This window comes from Lutra lutra, chromosome 1 (genome assembly GCF_902655055.1).
Source record: "Lutra lutra chromosome 1, mLutLut1.2, whole genome shotgun sequence".
Lineage (NCBI taxonomy): Eukaryota > Metazoa > Chordata > Mammalia > Carnivora > Mustelidae > Lutra > Lutra lutra.
In genome coordinates, this window is record NC_062278.1 from 90,703,181 (window position 1) to 90,726,632 (window position 23,452).

Consider the following 23,452-nt stretch of genomic DNA (forward strand, 5'->3'; position numbering starts at 1 on the left):
TGATAATCCAAGTATATAACTGACACTATCAACAATTATGTAACTTACTTTACTTTTTCATATTTTTATTAAGAATGAGCAACTAACTTTAATTATATATGTCCTATAGAGAATGCAGCACATTTTTGGCATACAAAAAAATTATGATCTAATTACTTTCATTTTTTAAATAAAAGAATTTGTAATAATGCTACATAATTTGAATCTTTTTTGTTGTTGTTGTTGTTGTTGTTTTTTGTTTTTGGGACCTCAAGAATTTTTATTTTTAATAAATATCTCACTTACTTTTTTTGTTGTTGTTATTTTTTATAAACATATATTTTTATCCCCAGGGGTACAGGTCTGCGAATCACCGGGTCTACACACTTCACAGCACTCACCATAGCACACACCCTCCCCAATATCCATAACCGCACCCCCCTCTCCCAACCCCCCTCCCCCCATCAACCCTCAGTTTGTTTTGTGAGATTAAGAGTCACTTATGGTTTGTCTCCCTCCCAATCCCATCTTGTTTCATTTACTCTTCTACTACCCCCTTCGCCCCCCATGTCGCATCTCCTCTCCCTCTTATCACAGAGATCACATGATAGTTGTCTTTCTCCAACTGACTTATTTCGCTAAGCATGATACCCTCTAGTTCCATCCACGTCGTCGCAAATGGCAAGATTTCATTTCTTTGGATGGCTGCATAGTATTCCATTGTGTATATATACCACATCTTCTTTATCCATTCATCTGTTGATGGACATCTACGTTCTTTCCATAGTTTGGCTATTGTAGACATTGCTGCTATAAACATTCGGGTGCATGTGCCCCTGCAGATCACTAAGTTTGTATATTTAGGGTAAATACCCAGCAGTGCAATTGCTGGGTCATAGGGTAGTTCTATTTTCAACATTTTGAGGAACCTCCATGCTGTTTTCCAGAGTGGTTGCAACAGCTTGCATTCCCACCAACAGTGTAGGAGGGTTCCCCTTTCTCCGCATCCTCGCCAGCATCTGTCATTTCCTGACTTGTTAATTTTAGCCATTCTGACTGGTGTGAGGTGATATCTCATGGTGGTTTTGATTTGTATTTCCCTGATGCCAAGTGATATGGAGCACTTTTTCATGTGTCTGTTGGCCATCTGGATGTCTTCTTGGCAGAAATGTCTATTCATGTCCTCTGCCCATTTCTTGATTGGATTATTTGTTCTTTGGGTGTTGAGTTTGCTAAGTTCTTTATAGATTTTGGACACTAGCCCTTTATCTGATATGTCATTTGCAAATATCTTCTCCCATTCTGGCAGTTGTCTTTTGGTTTTGTTCACTGTTTCCTTTGCTGTGCAAAAGCTTTTGATCTTGATAAAATCCCAATAGTTCATTTTTGCCCTAGCTTCCCTTGACTTTGGTGATGTTCCTAGGAAGATGTTGCTGCGGCTGAGGTCGAAGAGGTTGCTGCCTGTGTTCTCCTCAAGGATTTTGATGGATTCCTTTCTCACATTGAGATCCTTCATCCATTTTGAGTCTATTTTCATGTGTGGTGTAAGGAAATGATCCAATTTCATTTTTCTGCATGTGGCTGTCCAATTTTCCCAACACCATTTATTGAAGAGGCTGTCTTTTTTTCCATTGGACAGTCTTTCCTGCTTTGTCGAAGATGAGTTGACCATAGAGTTGAGGGTCTATTTCTGGGCTCTCTATTCTGTTTCATTGATCTATGTGTCTATTTTTGTGCCAGTACCATGCTGTCTTGATGATGACAGCTATGTAATAGAGCTTGAAGTCCGGAATTGTGATGCCACCAACTTTGGCTTTCTTTTTCAATATTGCTTTGGCTATTCGAGGTCTTTTCTGGTTCCATATAAATTTTAGGATTATTTGTTCCATTTCTTTGAAAAAAATGGATGGTACTTTGATAGGAATTGCATTAAATGTGTAGATTGCTTTAGGTAGCATAGACATTTTCACAATATTTATCCTTCCAATCCAGGAGCATGGAACATTCTTCCATTTCTTTGTGTCTTCCTCAATTTCTTTTGTGAGTACTTTATAGTTTTCTGTGTATAGATTCTTAGTCTCTTTGGTTAGGTTTATTCCTAGGTATCTTATAGTTTTGGGTGCAATTGTAAATGGGATGGACTCCTTAATTTCTCTTTCTTCTGTCTTGTTGTTGGTATAGAGAAATGCAACTGATTTCTGTGCATTGATTTTGTATCCTGACACTTTACTGAATTCCTGTACAAGTTCTAGCAGTTTTGGAGTGGAGTCTTTTGGGTTTTCCACGTATAGTATCATATCATCTGCAAAGAGTGATAGTTTGACTTCTTCTTTGCCGATTTGGATGCCTTTAATTTCCTTTTGTTGTCTGATTGCTGAGGCTAGGACTTCTAGTACTATGTTGAATAGCAGTGGTGATAACGGACATCCCTGCCGTGTTCCTGACCTTAGCGGAAAAGCTTTCCGTTTTTCTCCATTGAGAATGATATTTGCGGTGGGTTTTTCATAGATGGCTTTGATAATATTGAGGTATGTGCCCTCTATCCCTACACTTTGAAGAATTTTGATCAGGAAGGGATGCTGTACTTTGTCAAATGCTTTTTCAGCATTTATAGAGAGTATCATATGGTTCTTGTTCTTTCTTTTATTAATGTGTTGTATCACATTGATTGATTTGTGGATGTTGAACCAAACTTGCAGCCCTGGAATAAATCCCACTTGGTCGTGGTGAATAATCCTTTTAATGTACTGTTGAATCCTATTGGCTAGTATTTTGGCGAGAATATTTGCATCTGTGTTCATCAAGGATATTGGTCTGTAGTTCTCTTTTTTGATGGGATCCTTGTCTGGTTTTGGGATCAAGGTGATGCTGGCCTCATAAAATGAGTTTGGAAGTTTTCCTTCTATTTCTATTTTTTGGAACAGTTTCAGGAGAATAGGAATTAGTTCTTCTTTAAATGTTTGGTAGAATTCCCCCGGGAAGCCTTCTGGCCCCGGGCTTTTGTTTGTTTGGAGATTTTTGATGACTGTTTCAATCTCCTTACTGGTTATGGGTCTGTTCAGGCTTTCTATTTCTTCCTGGTTCAGGTGTGGTAGTTTATATGTCTCTAGGAATGCATCCATTTCTTCCAGATTGTCAAATTTGTTGGCGTAGAGTTGCTCATAGTATGTTCTTATAATTGTCTGTATTTCTTTGGTGTTCGTTGTGATCTCTCCTCTTTCATTCATGATTTTATTTATTTGGGTCCTTTCTCTTTTCTTTTTGATAAGTCTGGCCAGGGGTTTATCAATCTTATTAATTCTTTCAAAGAACCAGCTCCTAGTTTCGTTGATTTGTTCTATTGTTTTTTTGGTTTCTATTTCATTGATTTCTGCTCTGATCTTTATGATTTCTCTTCTCCTGCTGGGTTTAGGGTTTCTTTGTTGTTCTTTCTCCAGCTCCTTTAGGTGTAGGGTTAGGTTGTGTACCTGCGACCTTTCTTGTTTCTTGAGAAAGGCTTGTACCGCTATATATTTTCCTCTCAGGACTGCCTTTGTTGTGTCCCACAGATTCTGTACCATTTTGTTTTCATTATCATTTGTTTCCATGAATTTTTTCAATTCTTCTTTAATTTCCTGGTTGACCCATTCATTCTTTAGAAGGATGCTGTAGTCTCCATGTATTTGGGTTCTTTACAAATTTCCTCTTGTGATTGAGTTCTAGCTTCAGAACATTGTGGTCTGAAAATATGCAGGGAATGATCGCAATCTTTTGATACCGGTTGAGACTTGATTTAGGACCAAGAATGTGATCTATTCTGGAGAATGTTCCATGTGCACTAGAGAAGAATGTGTATTCTGTTGCTTTGGGATGAAATGTTCTGAATATATCTCTGATGTCCATCTGGTCCAGTGTGTCATTTAAGGCCTTTTTTTCCTTGTTGATCTTTTGCTTGGATGATCTGTCCATTTCAGTGAGGGGAGTGTTAAAGTCCCCTACTATTATTGTATTATTGTCGATGTGTTTCTTTGATTTTGTTATTAATTGGTTTATATAGTTGGCTGCTCCCACGTTAGGGGCATAGATATTTAAAATTGTTAGATCTTCTTGTTGGACAGTTCCTTTGAGTATGATATAGTGTCCTTCCTCATCTCTTATTATAGTCTTTGGCTTAAAATCTAATTGATCTGATATAAGGATTGCCACTCCTGCTTTCTTCTGATGTCCATTAGCATGGTAAATTGTTTTCCACCCCCTCACTTTAAACTTAGATGTGTCTTCGGGTTTAAGATGAGTTTCTTGTAGGCAACATATAGATGGGTTTTGTTTTTTTATCCATTCTGATACCCTGTGTCTTTTGATTGGGGCATTTAGCCCATTAACATTCAGGGTAAGTATTGAGAGATATGAATTTAGTGCCATTGTATTGCCTGTAAGGTGACTGTTATTGTATATTGTCTCTGTTCCTTTCTGATCTACTACTTTTACGGTCTGTCTTTGCTTAGAGGACCCCTTTCAATATTTCCTGTAGAGCTGGTTTGGTATTTGCAAATTCTTTCAGTTTTTGTTTGTCCTGGAAGCTTTTAATCTCTCCTTCTATTTTCAATGATAGCCTAGCTGGATATAGTATTCTTGGCTGCATGTTTTTCTCATTTAGTACTCTGAATATATCATGCCAGCTCTTTCTGGCCTGCCAGGTCTCTGTGGATAAGTCTGCTGCCAATCTAATATTTTTACCATTGTATGTTACAGACTTCTTTTCCCAGGCTGCTTTCGGGATCTTTTCTTTGTCACTAAGACTTGTAAATTTTACTATTAGGTGACGGGGTGTGGACCTATTCTTATTGATTTTGAGGGGGGTTCTCTGAACCTCATGGATTTTGATGCTTGTTCCCTTTGCCATATTGGGGAAATTCTCTCCAGTAATTCTCTCCAACATACCTTCTGCTCCCCTCTCTGTTTCCTCTTCTTCTGGAATCCCAATTATTCTAATGTTGTTTCGTCTTATGGTGTCACTTATCTCTCGAATTCTCCCCTCGTGGTCCAGTAGCTGTTTGTCCCTCTTTTGCTCAGCTTCTTTATTCTCTGTCATTTGGTCTTCTATATCGCTAATTCTTTCTTCTGCCTCATTTATCCTAGCAGTGAGAGCCTCCATTTTTGATTGCACCTCATTAATAGCTTTTTTGATTTCAACTTGGTTAGATTTTAGTTCTTTTATTTCTCCAGAAAGGGCTTTTATATCTCCCGAGAGGGTTGCTTTAATATCTTCCATGCCTTTTTCAAGCCAGGCTAGAACCGTGAGAATCGTCATTCTGAACTCTGTATCAGACATGTTACCAATGTCTGTATTGATTAGGTCCCTAGCCTTTGGTACTGCTTCTTGTTCTTTTTTTTGTTGTGAATTTTCCCGCCTTGTCATTTTGTCCAGATAAGAGTATATGAAGGAGCAAGTAAAATACTAAAAGGGTGGCAACAACCCCAGGAAAATATGCTTTAGCCAAATCAGAAGAGATCCCAAATCGTGAGGGGGGAGATAAGGGATAAAAAGGGCTCAGAAAGAAAAAAAAAAACTATTAAAAAAAGAAAGCCAATAAAGAAAAAATATAAAAGGAAAAAAAAATATATATATATATTAGATAAACTATTTAAAAAACGTTAAAAAAGAAAACGGTAAAAGTTAAAAAAAATTAGCAGAAGAAGAGAAAAAAAATTGAAAAAGAAAAAAAAATTAAATTAACTGCAAGGCTAAAGAATCATGTGGAGAAAGCCATGAGTTCCATGCTTTGCTTTCTTCTCCTCTGGAATTCCGCCGCTCTCCTTGGTATTGAAACTACACTCCTGGGTAGGTGAACTTGGTCCTGGCTGGGTTTCTCGTTGATCTTCTGGGGGAGGGGCCTGTTGTAGTGATTCTCAAGCGTCTTTGCCCCAGGCGGAGTTGCACCGCCCTTACCCAGGGCCGGGATGAGTAATCCGCTCGGGTTTGCTTTCGGGAGCTTTTGTTCCCTGAGCACTTTCCGTAGAGTTCTGGAAGACGGGAATGAAGATGGCGGCCTCCCGGTGTCCGGCCCGGAGGAGCCGAGAGCCCGGGGCCCCACTCCTCAGTGCGCCCTCAGAGAACAGCGCCCAATGACTCCCGTCACCCTGGCCTCTGGCCGCGCTCCGAGCTGACCGAGTCTGTGACCGGTTCAAGGTAACCCCAAGCTGAGAGTCACTCCTCAGCTCTGTCTCTGTAGCCGGCTTCCCCATTCTAATACCTGTGAGCTCTGCGACACTCAGACACCCCCGATCCTTCTGTGACCCTGTGGGACCTGAGCCTGCGCTGATCCTGCCTGGGCTTCACCCCAGTTAAGCCTTGGAGCGATGTCCCTCAGTGGAACAGACTTTTAAAAGTCCTGATTTTTTGCTCCGTTGCTCCGCCGCTCGCCGGGAGCCGGCCCCTCCCCCTGCGGTCTATCTTCCCGTCGCTTTGGATTCACTTCTCCGCCAGTCCTACCTTTCAGATAGTGGTTCATTTTCTGTTTCTGGAATTGCTGTTCTTCTTCTCTTCAATCTCCTGTTGGACTTGTAGGTGTTTGCAATCTTTAGATAAGCTATTTAGCTGATCTCCCGCTACCTGAAGTAGTCTCAGCCTGCTACTTCTCCGCCATCTTGACTCCTCCCCCAATTTGAATCTTTTTATACATGATTATATTTAAGAATCCCCTTCATACATCAAATATCTTCTGGTGAAAAAAACTAAACAGTAATCTTTGATTCTAAATAAAATATTAATTAAAACTTGAATTATATTTCAGATTTCAGTTAATGATTTTTCATTTTACCTTGCAGTTGTAGTTACATCAGGTTGTTGAATGGGGATAATATAACCTCCTCTAAGATGTAATCCTATTTTGTCTCCTGGAAGGTACATATTAACTTGCTTTTTTTTCCATGACCTCTTTGCACCCTAATATTTGGAAGTTAAAAAGATTTTTTAATATTAGTGAAGACATTAATCCCATTTCACAAGAATTCAATTTTACATATAGAAATAATTTTTACTGTGAGAAATTCATGTCATCTAAATGAATATTAATATGCTCTTTTCTAACTTTGAAAAAAATTCTTATTTTTCAGTTTACTGAACAAAGCAGGAGAAAAATAGATTCACTTTTTCAAAAAAATTAAAAATCAATTTAGACAAATCAATTTCCCCTTTACAATAATTAACATTCTTAATTAGTCCTGTTTTTATTCTTTGTTTTGGTTTAAAATTAAGTGTATCTTTAAAAAGCTTTTAAAGATGTTATTCAGGGGTGCCTGGGTGGCTCAGGGGGTTAAAGCCTCTGCCTTCAGCTCAGGTCATGATCCCAGGGTCCTGGGATGGAGCCCCACATCGGGCTCTGTGCTCAGTGGAGAGCCTGCTTCCCTTCCTCTCTCTCTGCCTGCCTCTCTGCCTGCTTGTGATCTCTGTCTGTCAAATAAATAAATAACATCTTTAAAAAAAATAAAGATGTTATTCATTTATTTGACAGACAGAGATCACAAGTAGGCAGAGAGGCAGGCAGAGAGAGAGAGGAGGAAGCAGGCTCCCTGCTGAGCAGAGAGACCAATGTGGAGCTCCATCCCAGGACCCTGGGATCATGACCAGGGCTGAAGGCAGAGGCTTTAACCCCCTGAGCCACCCAGGAGCCCCTTTAAAAAGCTTTTAAAAATCTTTGTTTCAGGGCATGAGGGTGGCTCAGAGGGTTAAGCATCTGCCTCTGGCTCAGGTCATGATCTCAGGGTCCCGGAATCAAGCCCCGAGTTGGCATCCCTGCTCAGCCGGGAGTCTACTTCTCCCTCTCCCTCTGCCTCTCTCCCTACTCCTGCTCTCTCTCTCTCCCTTTCATTTTCTCTCTCGAATAAATAAATAAAATATTTTTAAAAATATTTTATTTATTTATTTGACAAGGAGAAATACAGCAAGAGAGGAAATACAAGCAGGGGGAGTGGGACAAGGAGATGCAGGCTTTCCGTGGAGCTAGGAGCCGGATGTGGGCTTGATCCCAGGACTCTGGGATCATGACCAGTGCTGAAGGCAGATGCTTAATGACTGATCCACTCAGGTGCCCAAATAAAATATATTTTTTTAAAAGTAAAATAAAATAAAATAAAAATCATTGTTTCTATAAAAATATAAGTGATATGCAAAATAATGCCTTTTAAAATAAATACTTCTCAAAGGTCTTAGTCAATTAAAAAATATGTTGCATATGAATGTTACAATGTTGTCTTTTAAAGGTTGAAATGAAAATCTTTCCCAAACATTTGAATGTGCCATATTAAAAAAAAAAAAAAATTGGTTACCACTAGCTCAATACTCAATTCTTCTGCCAATAAGATAAATATACAAAGTAGGAAAAACATCAAAATAAGTCATCACTCCTTCCTAAAATCACTCCTGAGTTTTATTTCCACAATTTAAAAATGAGTAATATAACTTTATACTAAAGAATGTAACTTTATATTAATCACATGCAAGAAACATATACTTGCTCATATGCAACAAAACATGTATACCTGCACAAATTTTGCAGATTATTCAAATTGGAATTATTCTTTTTTTTATAATGATAACAAAAATGCTGAAAACAGATATGCTATGTGTTGGGAATTAAGTTTCCACATACAGATGTTTGACAGTATAATACTTGTCAGTCTATTACTATATTAAGGTTACTTACAGTTTCATAATCATACCAAGTAGCATTAGGGATATATGCACTCACTGTATCGGCTCCCTAAATAAAGCAAGATAATTTTTATTTATTTTTATTTCTTTAATACTTATCAGAAAAGTCTCATATCAAATAGTAAATTGGGTTTTAATAGTTAAGAAAAAAGCTTCCTTTGTACTCTTCCACTATAATACTTCCTATAAATAATAATCAAAAGGCTATTTTACTAGTTTTATATAATAATATAAATCACATCAAAAGTGAAGTTGAAATTAATTTAAGTAGCAAATTAAAAAAAGCATTTGTATTGTTATAATCTACATGGTAATTGCAAATGTGTACACATTCATTTCTGTATATTTCCATAGGCTTTAGAGACTCCTAAATAATAGGTAAAATGCCAAAATCTCACTCTATTATATTTTTAATACTTAATATTTAATATTTTCATATGATCAGCTGGCTTTCCAGTTCCCCTTTATTTACAATTTAACAAAACTTCAATGTCTATTGAGATATGTCTATGTCTAATAAAATGAGAATTCATTGTTATTACTATAAGATTGATTTGGTTCCATAAATAAAGCTTTCTTTTTTAAAAGAATATTAATTTTACATAATTTTCTTCTCTGCAATTACATATTATATATTTGAAAAACATATATCTACTTAACATTTTTATAATTTTTCAGAATTTCTTCCATATTTTAGAATTCAACATTTATCAGTTTGAAACAGTCAGGTAGAGTAACATTTATTACTAAGTCTTTTTTATAATTTTGTGTGAATTTGGTTACAAGGTATCCTTTAAAAGCAATAACTTAATTAAAATTGTAAAACCTACCTCTTTCAAGACAGGAGTAATAAGTAATGCGGGGCCCCATAAGAACTGAGTGTCCTCACTCCAGGTATTCATATCCTCATAAAACCTAAAATGACAATTTGCTTTGTAATGACAATTTACAATATAAAGATAAAAAATAAGTTTATCAAATTCTCTGGTTTATCATTTCAGTTTTTTCATGGGAATGATTATTAGCTTTAATTTTACTTGTTTCACATCTCATTTTGAACTATGGTTCTTATATCCTTATAGTTCATCTGACACTCAAGAGAAGTAAGGAAGGAAGGAAGGGAAAGAGAGAAAAAAAGAGGGAAAAGGGGAGGAAATTAGTTCAACTGGGCTCAAAAAAATTTATCAGAGATGATAAGTTTACTTATTATTTATAATAAATAAGTATTCTGTTTAATACAATTTCTCTAAGATAAATTTGTAAAGTACCAGAAATCTTTCATATTCTACTTTCTTCCCTTTAAATTTTTCATTATAAATTCCTGTTTTAACCTGATTTGAAAGGGTCTTCAAGTCATTTCTTGGGGAAAGGTCCTGCTTTGCTCAAGATATACAAAGACAGAAACAATTAATTGCTCTGTAACAATACCATACTCTTGATCTACAGTTAGATGATTTTGACAATACATACTTAACATGTCTTCAGTAACTGCTTGTTAAAGCATACTAATATAATTTCTGTAATACAGCCTAAGTTCTATTCAATTCCCACATTTCTAGTTTAATCTTCTCCAATCATTAAATTAATTATATTTATTTACTGCATCATTCCATAGTTCACCAAATGCTTTATATAAATCATTTGACATCATAATTACTCTCTACTTGACATCATAATTTGTCAAATCTATTTGACATCATAATTACTCTCCATTAATTTTTCAATATATATCTGAAAATAGTTTGAAAAATTAAAATTCCTCAGCATGGTACTCACTCATGAAGAACTGGCCTTGCTACAGTTTCTCCAAACATATGGGCTTTGTAAAACAGAGTATAGAGGAAAGGTAATAATGTATAGCGAATATTCAAATAATGCCTTGATGAATTAACCAAAAGAGAATTCTGCCCAAAAAATGCTGGATCCTGATGCTATGGAATAAAAAGAGACATTGAAATAAAAAAGCTAAAATAATGAATGAAAATTGAAGGAGATGCATTTAATCTATTTGAAAAGCAAATCACATATATTTTAGCTTGTTTATAAAAATTTGAAATTGTTCCACTTTCTTTGCCAAAGAATATAAGTATTTTTATTTTTTATGTTTTCATTTGGATGTATGTTTTAATTAAACTCTTTTATACTAGACATCTTTCATTTACATTTTACATTTTTCATTTACATATAGTTACCTATAGTTAGAGATGAAGATATATTTTAACAAAGAATTTTTTACCTATATTATTTGTGGTAGATTGAATTATTGCCTCCAATGTTCATGTTCCCTTGTACACACAACCTTCACTGTGTAATTCTGCAGTTGCTACCACTAAAGGTGGAGTGTACTTCCCCACCTCTTAACTTCATGCTCAAGTGAATGATATTCTCCGCGCAGTGGAATCTTAGTACATGTGACACACTCATGTAAAGGCTTAAAATGTGATTGCCTGGGGACTTGCTGCCTTGTGCCTTGTTGTTGCCATTTGAAGAAAAAGCCCAGGTACGTAGTCTACTGGCCCAGAGATACAGGGAACAGGCTGCCTGGCCAGCACAAAGGCTTGTAACTTGAAGGACAGCCTTCCTGCTGAGCTCAAGCTGGATCAGTGGATCTGCCTCAATGGGTAGCAAAATTAACTAGCTACCATCTCCTGCCTCCCTGGATTCATCATCATTTTATCCTGAAGATATTTCCCTTTGGTTGCCCGTAGCTAATCAATGAGCATGGTGGGGTACTATTCAGGCCCATTACTGAAATATACAGGACATTTCCAATGCTCAACTTTGCCTTGAGGACTCACTACCGCTGAGTGAAAACCCTTAGAATTGGGCTTCAGTATGTTATTCTCCCTGAAAACCCTCCTTCCTTGCCTTCATCTTCACAGATTCAGATTGTGATATGAAGGCTTTCTTCATTTTTTCCTGCTCCCTCCCCTTTATCCTTTCACAAGTATTTCACCAATAAATCTCTAACATATTTGTCTTGGCATCTGCTTTTGGGAGACTTAAATGAACACACAGTGTAATGTAATTCATATCAGCATTTTCCATGAGCACAAATTTCTTGAAAGCACTATTCAGGTGGATTAGGAAAAGACTAATCCTCAATTTATACCTTTTACTACTGTTCTGTTATGCCTCCTTCCAGGTAGAGCTCTGCCCATTGTTTAATCAAAACTCTTCTCAAACAGAATTAATGGCTCTATATGTAACCAGTGTGTGAACAGTGAATAATTTCTCAACCAACATGCACTTGATCGATTTAATGGTTTCACCTAATTTCCTCATTTCCTCTGAGAAATATGTCTCTGAGAGCCCAGAACATGCCGAATTCATAGGGGTAGTAGAACAGCTCAGAATGTCCTTGTACTTCTGCTCCCACTAGTTCAGATGCATGTTAGTTTAATTTTTCCCAACCTATCAGTTCAGTTTTATTTATTATACAAAGATTCTGGACTCAAACTACTTTTCAAGTCTCTTGAATTTCTTGTTTCTTTAATAGAACAAAAGCTGGAAATCCTTAATATTACATTATATTTTTTATGAAAGTTACTTGGAACTTACATTGTTAGAATCAGGACTCAAAAAGTTTTGGCTTAATTTCAATATTAAATTATTTTAAAGTGATGTAACACACTTGTATATGCTTTAGGCTTAAATAAAATATGGTGTGACATCATTACCTTTCATGATTTCCTTATTTCACCATTTTTTAATACATAAAATATATGCCTTGAGAAGAGGACTTCTAACTCTTCTTTATGCTGCAAACTTTCAGACTATATCTTCTATGGATATAAATTTAAGTACATTGCTAAAACAAGAATTATGTCTTATTTAAAAACATGGAGAACAAGAGGCATTTACCTCATATATATCACCATTATGGTTCCTGGAAAATGGATAAAATGCCCCAAGTTGCATCCACCTTCTGCAAAGCTCTTCTGTGGTATTAGCCACAAACCCACAGATGTCCGCTCCAACCTAAGTAACAAATATATCTATTATTCATAGGGTAAAGAGACTCAAATTTGCCCAGAGCATCACATTTTAAGCCTCAACAGATTAATTTACATTATTTAGCAATCTTTTTGTTTGACTATCTTCATGTATTCTTCCTTAACATAGTTTTATATTTTCCATTTTTGTTATGGAATTATTTTACACTATTTTTTACATTATTTTACACTTTTTTTCATTGCCTCTTTATACATTGTTAGTCTTATGTACTTTCTTCCTTTGATCTAATCATTGTTAACTCAATATACAATGTGAAATTGTATTATTAAAATGTGTTATTTCTTAATCAATGAATCACCCCATGATTTTTTTTCTTTTATAATATATTACTATAATAGTAAAATAGTAAAAAATGTTGCCTAACATGCAGTCATATAAAATTTCATTCTTCTTCCTTCAAGAACCCTCCAAAAAAAACTACTATTCTTTTCTTTTTTTTTTTTTAATATTTTGTTTATTTATTTGACAGAGAGAGAGAGATCACAAGTAGGCAGAGAGCCAGGCAGAGAGAGAGGGGGAAGCAGGCTCCCTGCTGAGCAGAGAGCCCTATGCGGGGCTCGATCCCAGGACCCTGAGAACATGACCCGAGCCGAAGGCAGAGGCTTAACCCACTAACTCACCCAGGCGCCCCCAAAACTACTATTCTTAATTTGGTATGTTTATATTCATTTAAATTTTTACAAACATTTCTTTTTTTTCCTAAATAGTATGTAAGTACCCATAAACAATATATAGTATTATGTTATATATTTATTAACTTTATGTAAATGGTATATTGTATGAATGACACAGCATTTCATTTTTTTCTCAAAACATTATTTTTATGAGATTCACTTGTGTTAAATGTAAACATTTAGTTCTAGTTCTCTATAATATAGGATCTCATAACTATGAAAAATGCTCCTGTTAAGTTTTATATATAGGTTTCTTTGTGAATATTTAAAAAAAAAACTTAACTATTCTTCTATGGTATTATATATATAAATATTTTCAAGATTATTTTCTTGGCTTATTGGAAATACACATTGTTTAATCAAAACTGGTTGTAACCATTTGTAAACACAATGACAGTACATGAAAATTTCCATTATTCTGTTTCTTCCCAATTACTGTTATTTTCAGACTTTAAAAAAATATATATATTTTTTCCCAAACTTTTTACTTGCATTTCTCTGATTACTATGGAAGTTGAGAACTTTTTCATATTTTTACTGAGTCCATATGGGTTTCTCTTCCTACAGAATTACCTATTTATATCCTTTCCTAATTTTCTATTGTTTTTACCTTCTACAGGTTTCTAGAAGGTATTTTAAATTGAGTATTATTCATTTGCTGTCTATTTAAAATAACTTTATAAAAGATTTTATTTATTTATTTGACAGACAGAGATCACAAGTAGGCAGAGAGCCGGGCTGGGGGGAGGCAGGCTCCCTGCTGAGCAGAGAGCCTGATGCCTGATGGGTGGCTCTATCCCAGGACCCTGGGATCATGACCTAAGCAAAAGGCAGAAGCTCTAAACCACTCAGCCACCCAGGTACCCCTAAAATAGTCTTTTAATGAACAAATTTTTTTTTTCACTTTGTTGTAGTCAAATTTGTTTCTTTATTATTTGTGCCTTCTGTGATCTGTTTAAGAAATTATTCCCCTAACCTAACATCACAGAATTATTCATATTTTCTTCTGATATATCTAAGGTTTACTTTTCACACATAAGTCTTTAATCCATCTAAGACTGATTTTTGTGTAGGGCGTGAGGCATGGACCCATTTCTTTTTAAATGGGTAATCAATTTTTCATATGAATATTTGATACTTCCTCAATGATCTATAGTGATAGTGCTATCAGTAATTGTATTTCATTAATGCATGGGCCTGTATCTTATTTTGCCATATTATTCTATTTGAATATACAGAGACAAATATCATTGTGTTTATGACTACTTTATGGGATAGGGTAAATCCTTATGCTCTTTTCTACTTGCATTGTCTTCCAAATGAAGTTTAAGTAATCTTTGATGCTCCCCAAATTCACTTTATAGTTTAAATTGGAATATCACTGAACCTGGATATAGTTTGGGAAGAATATGTATTTATAATATGCTAAGTCTTATTATCTATGAACATGACATATATTTATTTAGTTATTTAAAATTTTCTTTAAAAAATCTTATATTTAGTTTTAATATTTACTCCTAGATATTTTATATTAATTACTTGCTATAATAAATAACACCTTATCTTAAAATACATTATAAGATTGCTTATGTTTTTCTTCTTTTTCAGACAAAACTACTGAAAATGCTCTATTTTATTTAAATTTTCAAAATCGCCTTTGTAATTTCATTTTGTTAATTTTTCTCTAGAAACTTTGTTTTCATTGCCTTAATCTCTTCTCTTAATTGCCTATTTCTTTCTTTAGGTTTATTCTGTTTTTCTTTTTTCCATTTTCTTAATTCACTTTACTCATTAATATTCAGCATATCTTTGTTTTTAATCTAAGCAGATATCCCACACTTTTGATATGAAGCATAATTGTGAGCATTCAGTTCCAAGGATTCCCCCCCATTTCCATTCAGTTTACTTTTTGACTCACAAATCATTTGATAAAGTGTTTTTTAATTTCCAAAGTCAAGAGTCTCTGTGTGTGTGTGTGGGTGTGTGAAGTTTTTGTTAGGGTTTTTGTTTGGTTGGTTTTTGGTTTTCATTTTGTTTTGTGTATACAAAAGAAAGAATAAGTGATCACTGTAATTTCCTAACACATTTTACATTATTTCTTTTTATGTAGTAGCCTTCTTTGGTGTTGAATATCAACATGGCATACTTTTTTTGCTTGATTTAGAAATATCAGATTTTTTATATTTAGAGTTGTCTAGCATACATTTTTTCTGTTCTTAAAATCTTGAGACTTCATCTTTATTTTTTATCTTTTATTTTACTATCTTTTTTTTTTTTTAAAGATTTTATTTATTTATTTGACAGACAGAGATCATAGGTAGAGAGGCAGGCAGAGAGAGAGAGGGAAGCAGGCTCCCTGCTGAGCAGAGAGCCCGATGTGGGACTCGATCCCAGGACCCTGAGATCATGACCTGAGCCGAAGGCAGCGGCTTAACCCACTGAGCCACCCAGGCGCCCTACTTTACTATCTTTTAAATAGAGGAAATAGCTTTATTGTTTTTTAACGTAAACTGACAATCTAGTATTTTAAATATATTTAGACATTTGACATTTACTTTTTTTACTAATGTATTTGGATTTCTCCCTATCATCGTATCTGGTACATTATATATATTTGCAAGCTTTTTCTATGCTCTGTTTATATTGATATTTCTTATATGTATTTTTTTGATTTACTTGAATTTTATTTATTCTGTTTTCTCATTTTAATGGCTTGAATATTATAGTCATTTTCTTATAATTCTAATTTTTTTCTTATAAATTCTAATTTTTTCTTATTTTTCTTATAAATTCTAATTTTTCTAATTTCTAATTCTAATTTTTCTTATAAATTCCCTAAGAATAAGGATTGAACTTTTCCTGCAATATACCTTAGTCATTATATTGAAAATCATTAAGATGATAATATTACAAAAGTAAGAGTAATTCACATATTTTATAAATAACACTGTATGAAATATCTTACCAATGGTATTCCAAACAAGTTGAACTCCAGCATTCCTGCAATAGACCATTCCATTTGTTCCCATGAAGCAGTATTATCTCCTAACCAATGTGCAGCATAACGTCCAGATCCAGCAAAAGTTGACCGGGTGAGAATAAAGCTTCTCTTATTGGGAAAAACTTTTTCTATGGCTCTAAAAATAAAAGTAAATTAATAAGATTTATTTTTATATAAATATAAATATTTTATCAATCTTTCATACCAGTTTTTATTTATCTGTCAATATTTATTTATGTAAATATTGCAATCAAACAGAGAAAGGAAACCTATTAGAAGTGGTTCAGACTTTGGTTTTCTTTATCAAATTAAATGAACATGTTTTTTGTATCCATTCAACATTTGTTTTTAACATATATGGTCTATACTCATTGAAATTCCTCTATAACATAAGATTTCATAAACTGAATTTGAACTCTGTATGACTTTTTGTGACACAGTAATGTTGATGATATATTAATATCTGTATTTTCAAATAATAGCGTGTGATGTTGGGATAACTGTTATATATTTGAGAGGCATTTTAGTTTGTTTCCTGAAGCTTACCATCCACAACCACTAGTATTATTCATCTCACCTCTACTGGTATTGGAGTATTAATGATAATTTTTTCCATTAATGGGAAATATTCAAGAAAAGATACAAGTGTTTGATTTAGTAGATAAGATTATCCAGACTACCTTAGTAAAAATATAATGTTATCTTAAAGTGGCTATTCTATATTATTATCTTTACAATATTGAACTATAGTATTGCTTTTTGTTTCTAGAATTTATATATTTATACATTTCAATATGTAATGATCTACTGAGTTTAAAAGTAAAGTAAACACTATGAAGACAGTGTATAAAAGTGTATAATATCATGGCATGTTTTGGATTAGACAGATGTAGGTTTGAATTAAACTTGATCATGTTTACTTAATTATGAGAAAATTTAAAATGTATTGAGATCAGGATCTGGGTTTTATTGGCAATTGCATTACAGGTCTTTATATAATGCTTGGAAAATCGTAGGCAATCAAGTTATGATCGTCCCCTTTCTTTTTTTTTTAAACTTGTTTTTTTTATATACAAGTGACACACTGCCTTAGAAAAATTACTTTGGGAGATACTACCTAGAAAACTACATTTTAATTGAGACCTTTGATTTTGAAAAATAAAGACTTATCTAGAAACACCTCTCTCCTATGCCAATTGTGAAGTTCATGCTTAGAAAACCATTATGTTCAGAGATAACGAACTGAGTCAAAACTTTGAAGCATAATTTAAATCTATGAATTAAAAAAGAATCACAGTTAAACACATACATCACGTAGTTCTTGATTAACTAAGATCCACGTTCATGAAGTTTAGTAAGAGTACTGGTGTTTTTAATGCCCTAATTTTTTACCATGAAAATACTATCCTTCTTTGTTTTCTTATTCTCATTATTTTCCAACTATATTAGGAAATTATAACATATATTTCTACACATTAAATATGAAAGAGGTTTCTGAATGAAATTGCACCTACTTCTCTGTGGCGATAGCCATGCTGTACCCATAGAGGCTGTGAACATCATAATGCTTCCCCCAGTATAGCACAGTGTCCATGCAAATTGTTTTGGAATACAGGAGTTTGTCAAGAATATCTTAGAAAAATATATAAGAAATTATTTTAAGACACATTTTGCCATTGTGAACTTCATAATCCTTAAATTATGTGCTATGTAAGATGATATTTAGTTTGAAAAAAAATGAAAGACAAATGAAGATAAGTTCTAATTAGGTCTCCACCCTCTATTCCTGTTGATTAACTGTAAGGTTTGCACTTACAGTAACAAATATTCAGTTTCCAAATTATAGTACTAAATAAACCCATAGAAAAAATACATTTAAATATATAGATATATGCATACCCATTTGTATTATACATTATATAAATATACACACGTTTTAAAGCTTTATTGCTTAGTTCATTTAAAATTTAACTTATACACATATATATCTTTCACAATTACAAACCATGTAAATCTCTGCTTTTCAGAAAAGTTTTTATTGTGCTTTCATTTGCAGGCATATGTGATACTTCCATAATTATTGTCATCTTTCTTCAAATGTACTTACTGCTATTGCCCTAAGAGCAAATCCCTTCCTTTGGTTAATATTTTTTACTTATTTTTAATGGTGAAAAACCCATTTTTTAGAATATGTGAGATGTAACTATTCACATTAGGTTATTTCTAAAAACTACATAGACTTACAGCATAGTGCCCACAGAAAGAATCTGATCACTTATATTGTAATTTCAAACAAATTTCGTTTCCTTTCATTAATTTTTTAATCATGGCAGTTTATCAGTGATAAAAAAGTCAATATGCTATACCAAAATTTAAAATCATACTCCTTTTCTTAAGTATAAAAATTTAGGTCCAAAAGTAAAACAAAAACAAACAAACCAACAAAAAAACATTGATTTCAGGGTCTCAAGATTGTATCAAAATTTGTGATTTAGAAATATATGCTAGGATTTACCACTCAACAAGGAAAATTATTCTCAGCTAATGGTAAATAAATAACAAAATAAAACTTACCAGGAGTAAAAGGTGGATAATTTAGGTTGTTGCTTTCACATCCATTCTTTGAACCATGAACAAAGCTGGAAACTTCATTCATGTCCTGAATGGATATAATATGAACAGCAGACTTTAAGTAATAACAGAAGTATCTTAGATGGGATTCAGGGGTTGTATACAACCAAAATGTTTTTAATTTACCTAGTTTTAATTATACTTATAAAACAATAATTGTAAGTATTAAGCAACTGTCTTCTCTAAATAGTTATATCAGTCTTCTCACTGAGTCCACCATTGTCCATATTTCTAGCATATTCATTTATCCAACATGGTTGCTCATCTCAGTGGACATTTATCTAATTTCTATGATGTGCTTTGCTGACTACTAGGCACAGCACATTTTGCATACTCCTCAATTCCTACACTCTCAGAAGAGAATGAAAGTAAAACAAGGTAAATAGCATTTTGGTATTCTAATGAAAATAGTTACAACCTTAATGAATCTCAATGAACCCTAAGGCAGCTGGACCACATTATAAGAACCAGTAACCTAAACATCTCTTAGAGGCCAAGTTGTGTTCACAGATTTTTTTTTTTTTTTTGCTATGCAAACTGAGGCTCCAATATTGTCTTGTCACATACTAGTTCTCTGGCTGTAATTTTAAATAAGGCCTTTGAATGAAACAGATAATGTATATAAAATCATTTATCACACTACACAAACTCAAGAAATTATGAATTTCTTCTCCTTTGTTAATTGCATTGAAGGACTTCTACACATTTTTTAAAAAGATTTTATTTATTTACTTGACAGAGATCACAAGTAGGCAGAGAGGCAGGCAGAGAAGCCGGTGGGGGGTGGGGAGGAGAGCAGACTCCCCGCTGTGCGGAGAGCCAGATGCCAGGCTCAATCCCAGGTCCCTGAAATCATGACCTGAGCTGAAGGCAGAGGCTTAACCCACTGAGCCACCCAGACACCCCTACACATTTTTGAAGTGTATTTTCCACATCTGTGTGATATGCAGTCTCTGCTCTCACACAGCTTCACACTCAGTCAAGTCCCTTGCTAATTTTATTTTCCTCAGAAGAAATATATTTTCTTCATTACTCTTCCCTTCTGCCATTCACATCATGCTTAGATGGAATTAATGTGAAAAATTAAGGTTGTTCAAGGGAGGAACAAAATAAATTTCTCATTGTGGTAACAGATATTAAAAGGTAAATGTTTCCATTCCCCAAATATTTTCCTAATAATAATAAAGAAGAAAAATTATGTAGTTATTCTAAAGCATTGGGGTTATTTTATTGAAATTACCTGGGATATTCACTTTTGTTTTCCTATGTCCAGTAAAACTAATACAAAGAGAAACTATGGTTACACAGCCAATAATTTTAGGTGAACTTAAGTGTATTTTCTTCACAAATCCATGAATTACATTAAATTTAAAAACAACTTCAACTGCTGAAATTCATAATTGGGAATTGAGTTGCATTATTTTAAACTTTAAGACTCTTTCTAAACTGTTTAACTCCTTTTGTATATAATTATTCTTGAGAAAATAGGCAAAATATTTACTATGAAATTTATGTTTTTCTATTTGAATTATGTATTTGCAAATTTGTAATAAAATTCACAAGATCTTCCAGGATTCACTCCAAATAGACAATATTTACAAAATTTAATAAACAATTTTTAAGAAAAATTAATTTATTTCAAACGAAAATTGATCAAAAATATTTGTTGAATCATCAATATTACACCCTATGTTCACTAAGTAGAATTTAAATAAAAACTTTAAAAAATAAAAATAAATAAAATATCTGTTTTAACATACAACCATGTAAACAAGATTACATAAAATATATTATTTCACCAGTTCACAATATAAAGGGAAAGAGTCTTGTGTACTCAAAAAACCAAATATATTAACCTCTAAAGAAAAAAAATAAAAACTTTTATGATTTTAACCATATTTTACAACAAATAAAATATTTGCCATTTGATTATTTATTTTTAAAATATCCTGTCAAGGGGCACCTGGGTAGCTCAGTGGGTTAAGCCCCTGCCTTTGGCTCAGGTCATGATCTCGGGGTCCTGGGATCAAGTCCCGCATCGGGCTCTCTGCTCAGCAGGGAGCCTGCTTCCTCCTCTCTCTCTCTCTCTCTCTGCCTGCCTTTCTGCCTACTTGTGATTTCTGTCTGTCAAATAAATAAATAAAATCTTTCAAAAAAAAATTCTGTCAACTTGGCAAAATTTTATTATGAATATATTAAACATACTACACATAATGTAATAGAATTTATTTGTATCTCTTTAATGTATATTGTATATATGTATTTTTGAAAATTCTGGAAACATTTTTCTCTAACTTACACACATTATTTGAGTGATGCTACATGTATTTAATATCATGTAAAAATAAACTCAATTAGTATTTTTAACATTACAACCTGCACATTCAAAGCAGTGGAAGGCATAAGGAAAAGGCCTCGATGAATTGACAGTAATAAGTATACCTATAGATATTCAGATGTCATTCAAATTATCCCAAATCAAGTAATGACCATTCCTAGGAATTGTCAACAGCATTTTTAGGGATATTTATGAAGGTTTTCTTTAAAGTCAATTGAAAATTGCATATAAATGTTTGGTGGCTAATAAAAACTTTTAAAAAATCTTGGGGCGCCTGCGTGGTTCAGTGGATTAAAGCCTCTGCCTTTGGCTCAGGTCATGATCCCAGCATCCTGGGATCGAGCCCTGCATCGGACTCTCTGCTTAGCAGGGAGCCTGCTTCCCCCTCTCTCTCTGCCTGCCTCTCTGCCTACTTGTGATCTCTGTCAAATAAATAAATAAAATATTTTTTAAAAATCTGTTGGCATTTCATAGCTCCACATGTGAACTCAATCTAAATAAAAATAGCCAAATTTTTCAAATAATTTTTAAAATAACTCAATTATTGTAATATTCCTATAAAATGTAGAGAGAATATAATCAAATAAGCCCCAGTTATTTGGATATATGAATTGTTGGAATACATCTTCTTATCGAATTTCAAGTTTCCTAGTACTATATATAAAATTACTGAGCTTCTTTATGGAAGAATTCCATTTATTAGATTTTTAAGAATGAAATCATAACATGACCATTACAATGTGTATATTTATTCAGAAAAAAAGATCTTTGAATTTTAAAAATATTGATTAATGCTTTTATTTTGAAATCACAGCTTCAGTCTTAATTATACCCAATGCATTAGGCTCTTATTTCTCAAGTATTAGATTTTTTCAAGAATGATGCAAAAAAAGATAATTCAAGTTTATGTTTGTATGCAAAAAGATAATTCAAGTATACACTTATATGCAAAAATCTATTTTTCAATGACTGTTGAGCTCATACCATTTTCTGAAGTGATTTTAATATTTAAACTTTAAATTCAAAACATTAGCTTGGACTTTAAATTAGAAATCAAGAAAACTTTAACACTATTTTAAAATTTGACCTAAAAATAAAATTTCAGCAGTTAAATAACAATTCTTTTTTACTGTATGTTCATTCTATCAGAAGAAATAATCTGAAGAAAGTGAAAGAATTAAGGACACAATTTAGCAGTAGGATTTGGCAGTTATTCAAGTAAGAGCTGAAAGTGGTATAACCACTGCTTATGCATCATATAAATTAATTCAGTGATTAGTGAGCTTTGAAATCATACTGGTTACCATGTGTTTTGTTTTTTTAAGCTTAGTCAAATGTTTATGTATTAGTATGAGAACAATTCTGCTATTCTCAGATGCTCTTCCTAGTCCCATCCCCTCCCTCTCTTTGATGATGAATCGAGTGTGTGTCTTCAGTATGAAGTATTCTCTATGTACAGCACAGTCAGATTCTCTTTTACTATTCCTAAAGTGTCACTTATGCTGTAGCTCTTCTCTAATGGACTCAAACTGTTTCCTAAGCAAAAACAAAAACAATAACAAAATAAAACAAACAAGTAAAAAATACCCAGAAACTTTTAATTTATATAATACATTGAAATTAGGACTGGAATTAAAAACAAAACTTAAAAAAAGAAAAAAAAAAACTTCAAGAATGGAATGCAAAATTTTGTTATTTCTATCTGCAGCTAGGTATTATTGTGATCTCACTAATTTTGTGTCAAATAACTAAAGCCTCTCCATCTTCATTCTATTCATCATAAATAATTCTGAGGATTATGCTAACCTCTAACTCAGTTCCATGTTGTTAGCTGAAAACGTCATTTTCCTCTTTGTATTCTCCACAACATACCTGATGTATTGATGGTGCAAAGTAACCACTTGTAAACTAAGTAACTGATTTAAAAAATAATCATTGAATAAAAATGAGCTATTCATGAAAGTAGAGATATTGTGTAACCAAATAACCAAAGAAAAGTATAGCTATCCCTAGGACATCCATTACCTCCTTCCAAAATTCTGTGCAGTTATAATACCTTTGAACAAAAACCCTGATGATATCTGTGTTTAGTTTATTAGACTTTTTTTTTTTTTCTGAAA

The 23,452-nt window shown here is 33.4% G+C and overlaps 1 protein-coding gene across 3 annotated transcripts in view; it reads right to left on the minus strand.

Annotated features, from left to right (window-relative positions):
• SI (sucrase-isomaltase) overlaps nt 1-23,452 on the minus strand; it is a 103,961-nt gene that overhangs the window by 57,874 nt on the left and 22,635 nt on the right. For all 3 annotated transcript variants that reach the window (XM_047729534.1, XM_047729540.1, XM_047729546.1), the window contains 8 exons: nt 18,938-19,022; nt 17,878-17,995; nt 16,328-16,499; nt 12,536-12,652; nt 10,448-10,602; nt 9,502-9,586; nt 8,664-8,720; nt 6,780-6,904 (listed from right to left, as the gene is read on the minus strand). In XM_047729534.1, the coding sequence (XP_047585490.1) occupies nt 6,780-6,904; nt 8,664-8,720; nt 9,502-9,586; nt 10,448-10,602; nt 12,536-12,652; nt 16,328-16,499; nt 17,878-17,995; nt 18,938-19,022 (914 nt within the window). The remainder of the gene's footprint in view (nt 1-6,779; nt 6,905-8,663; nt 8,721-9,501; nt 9,587-10,447; nt 10,603-12,535; nt 12,653-16,327; nt 16,500-17,877; nt 17,996-18,937; nt 19,023-23,452) is intronic.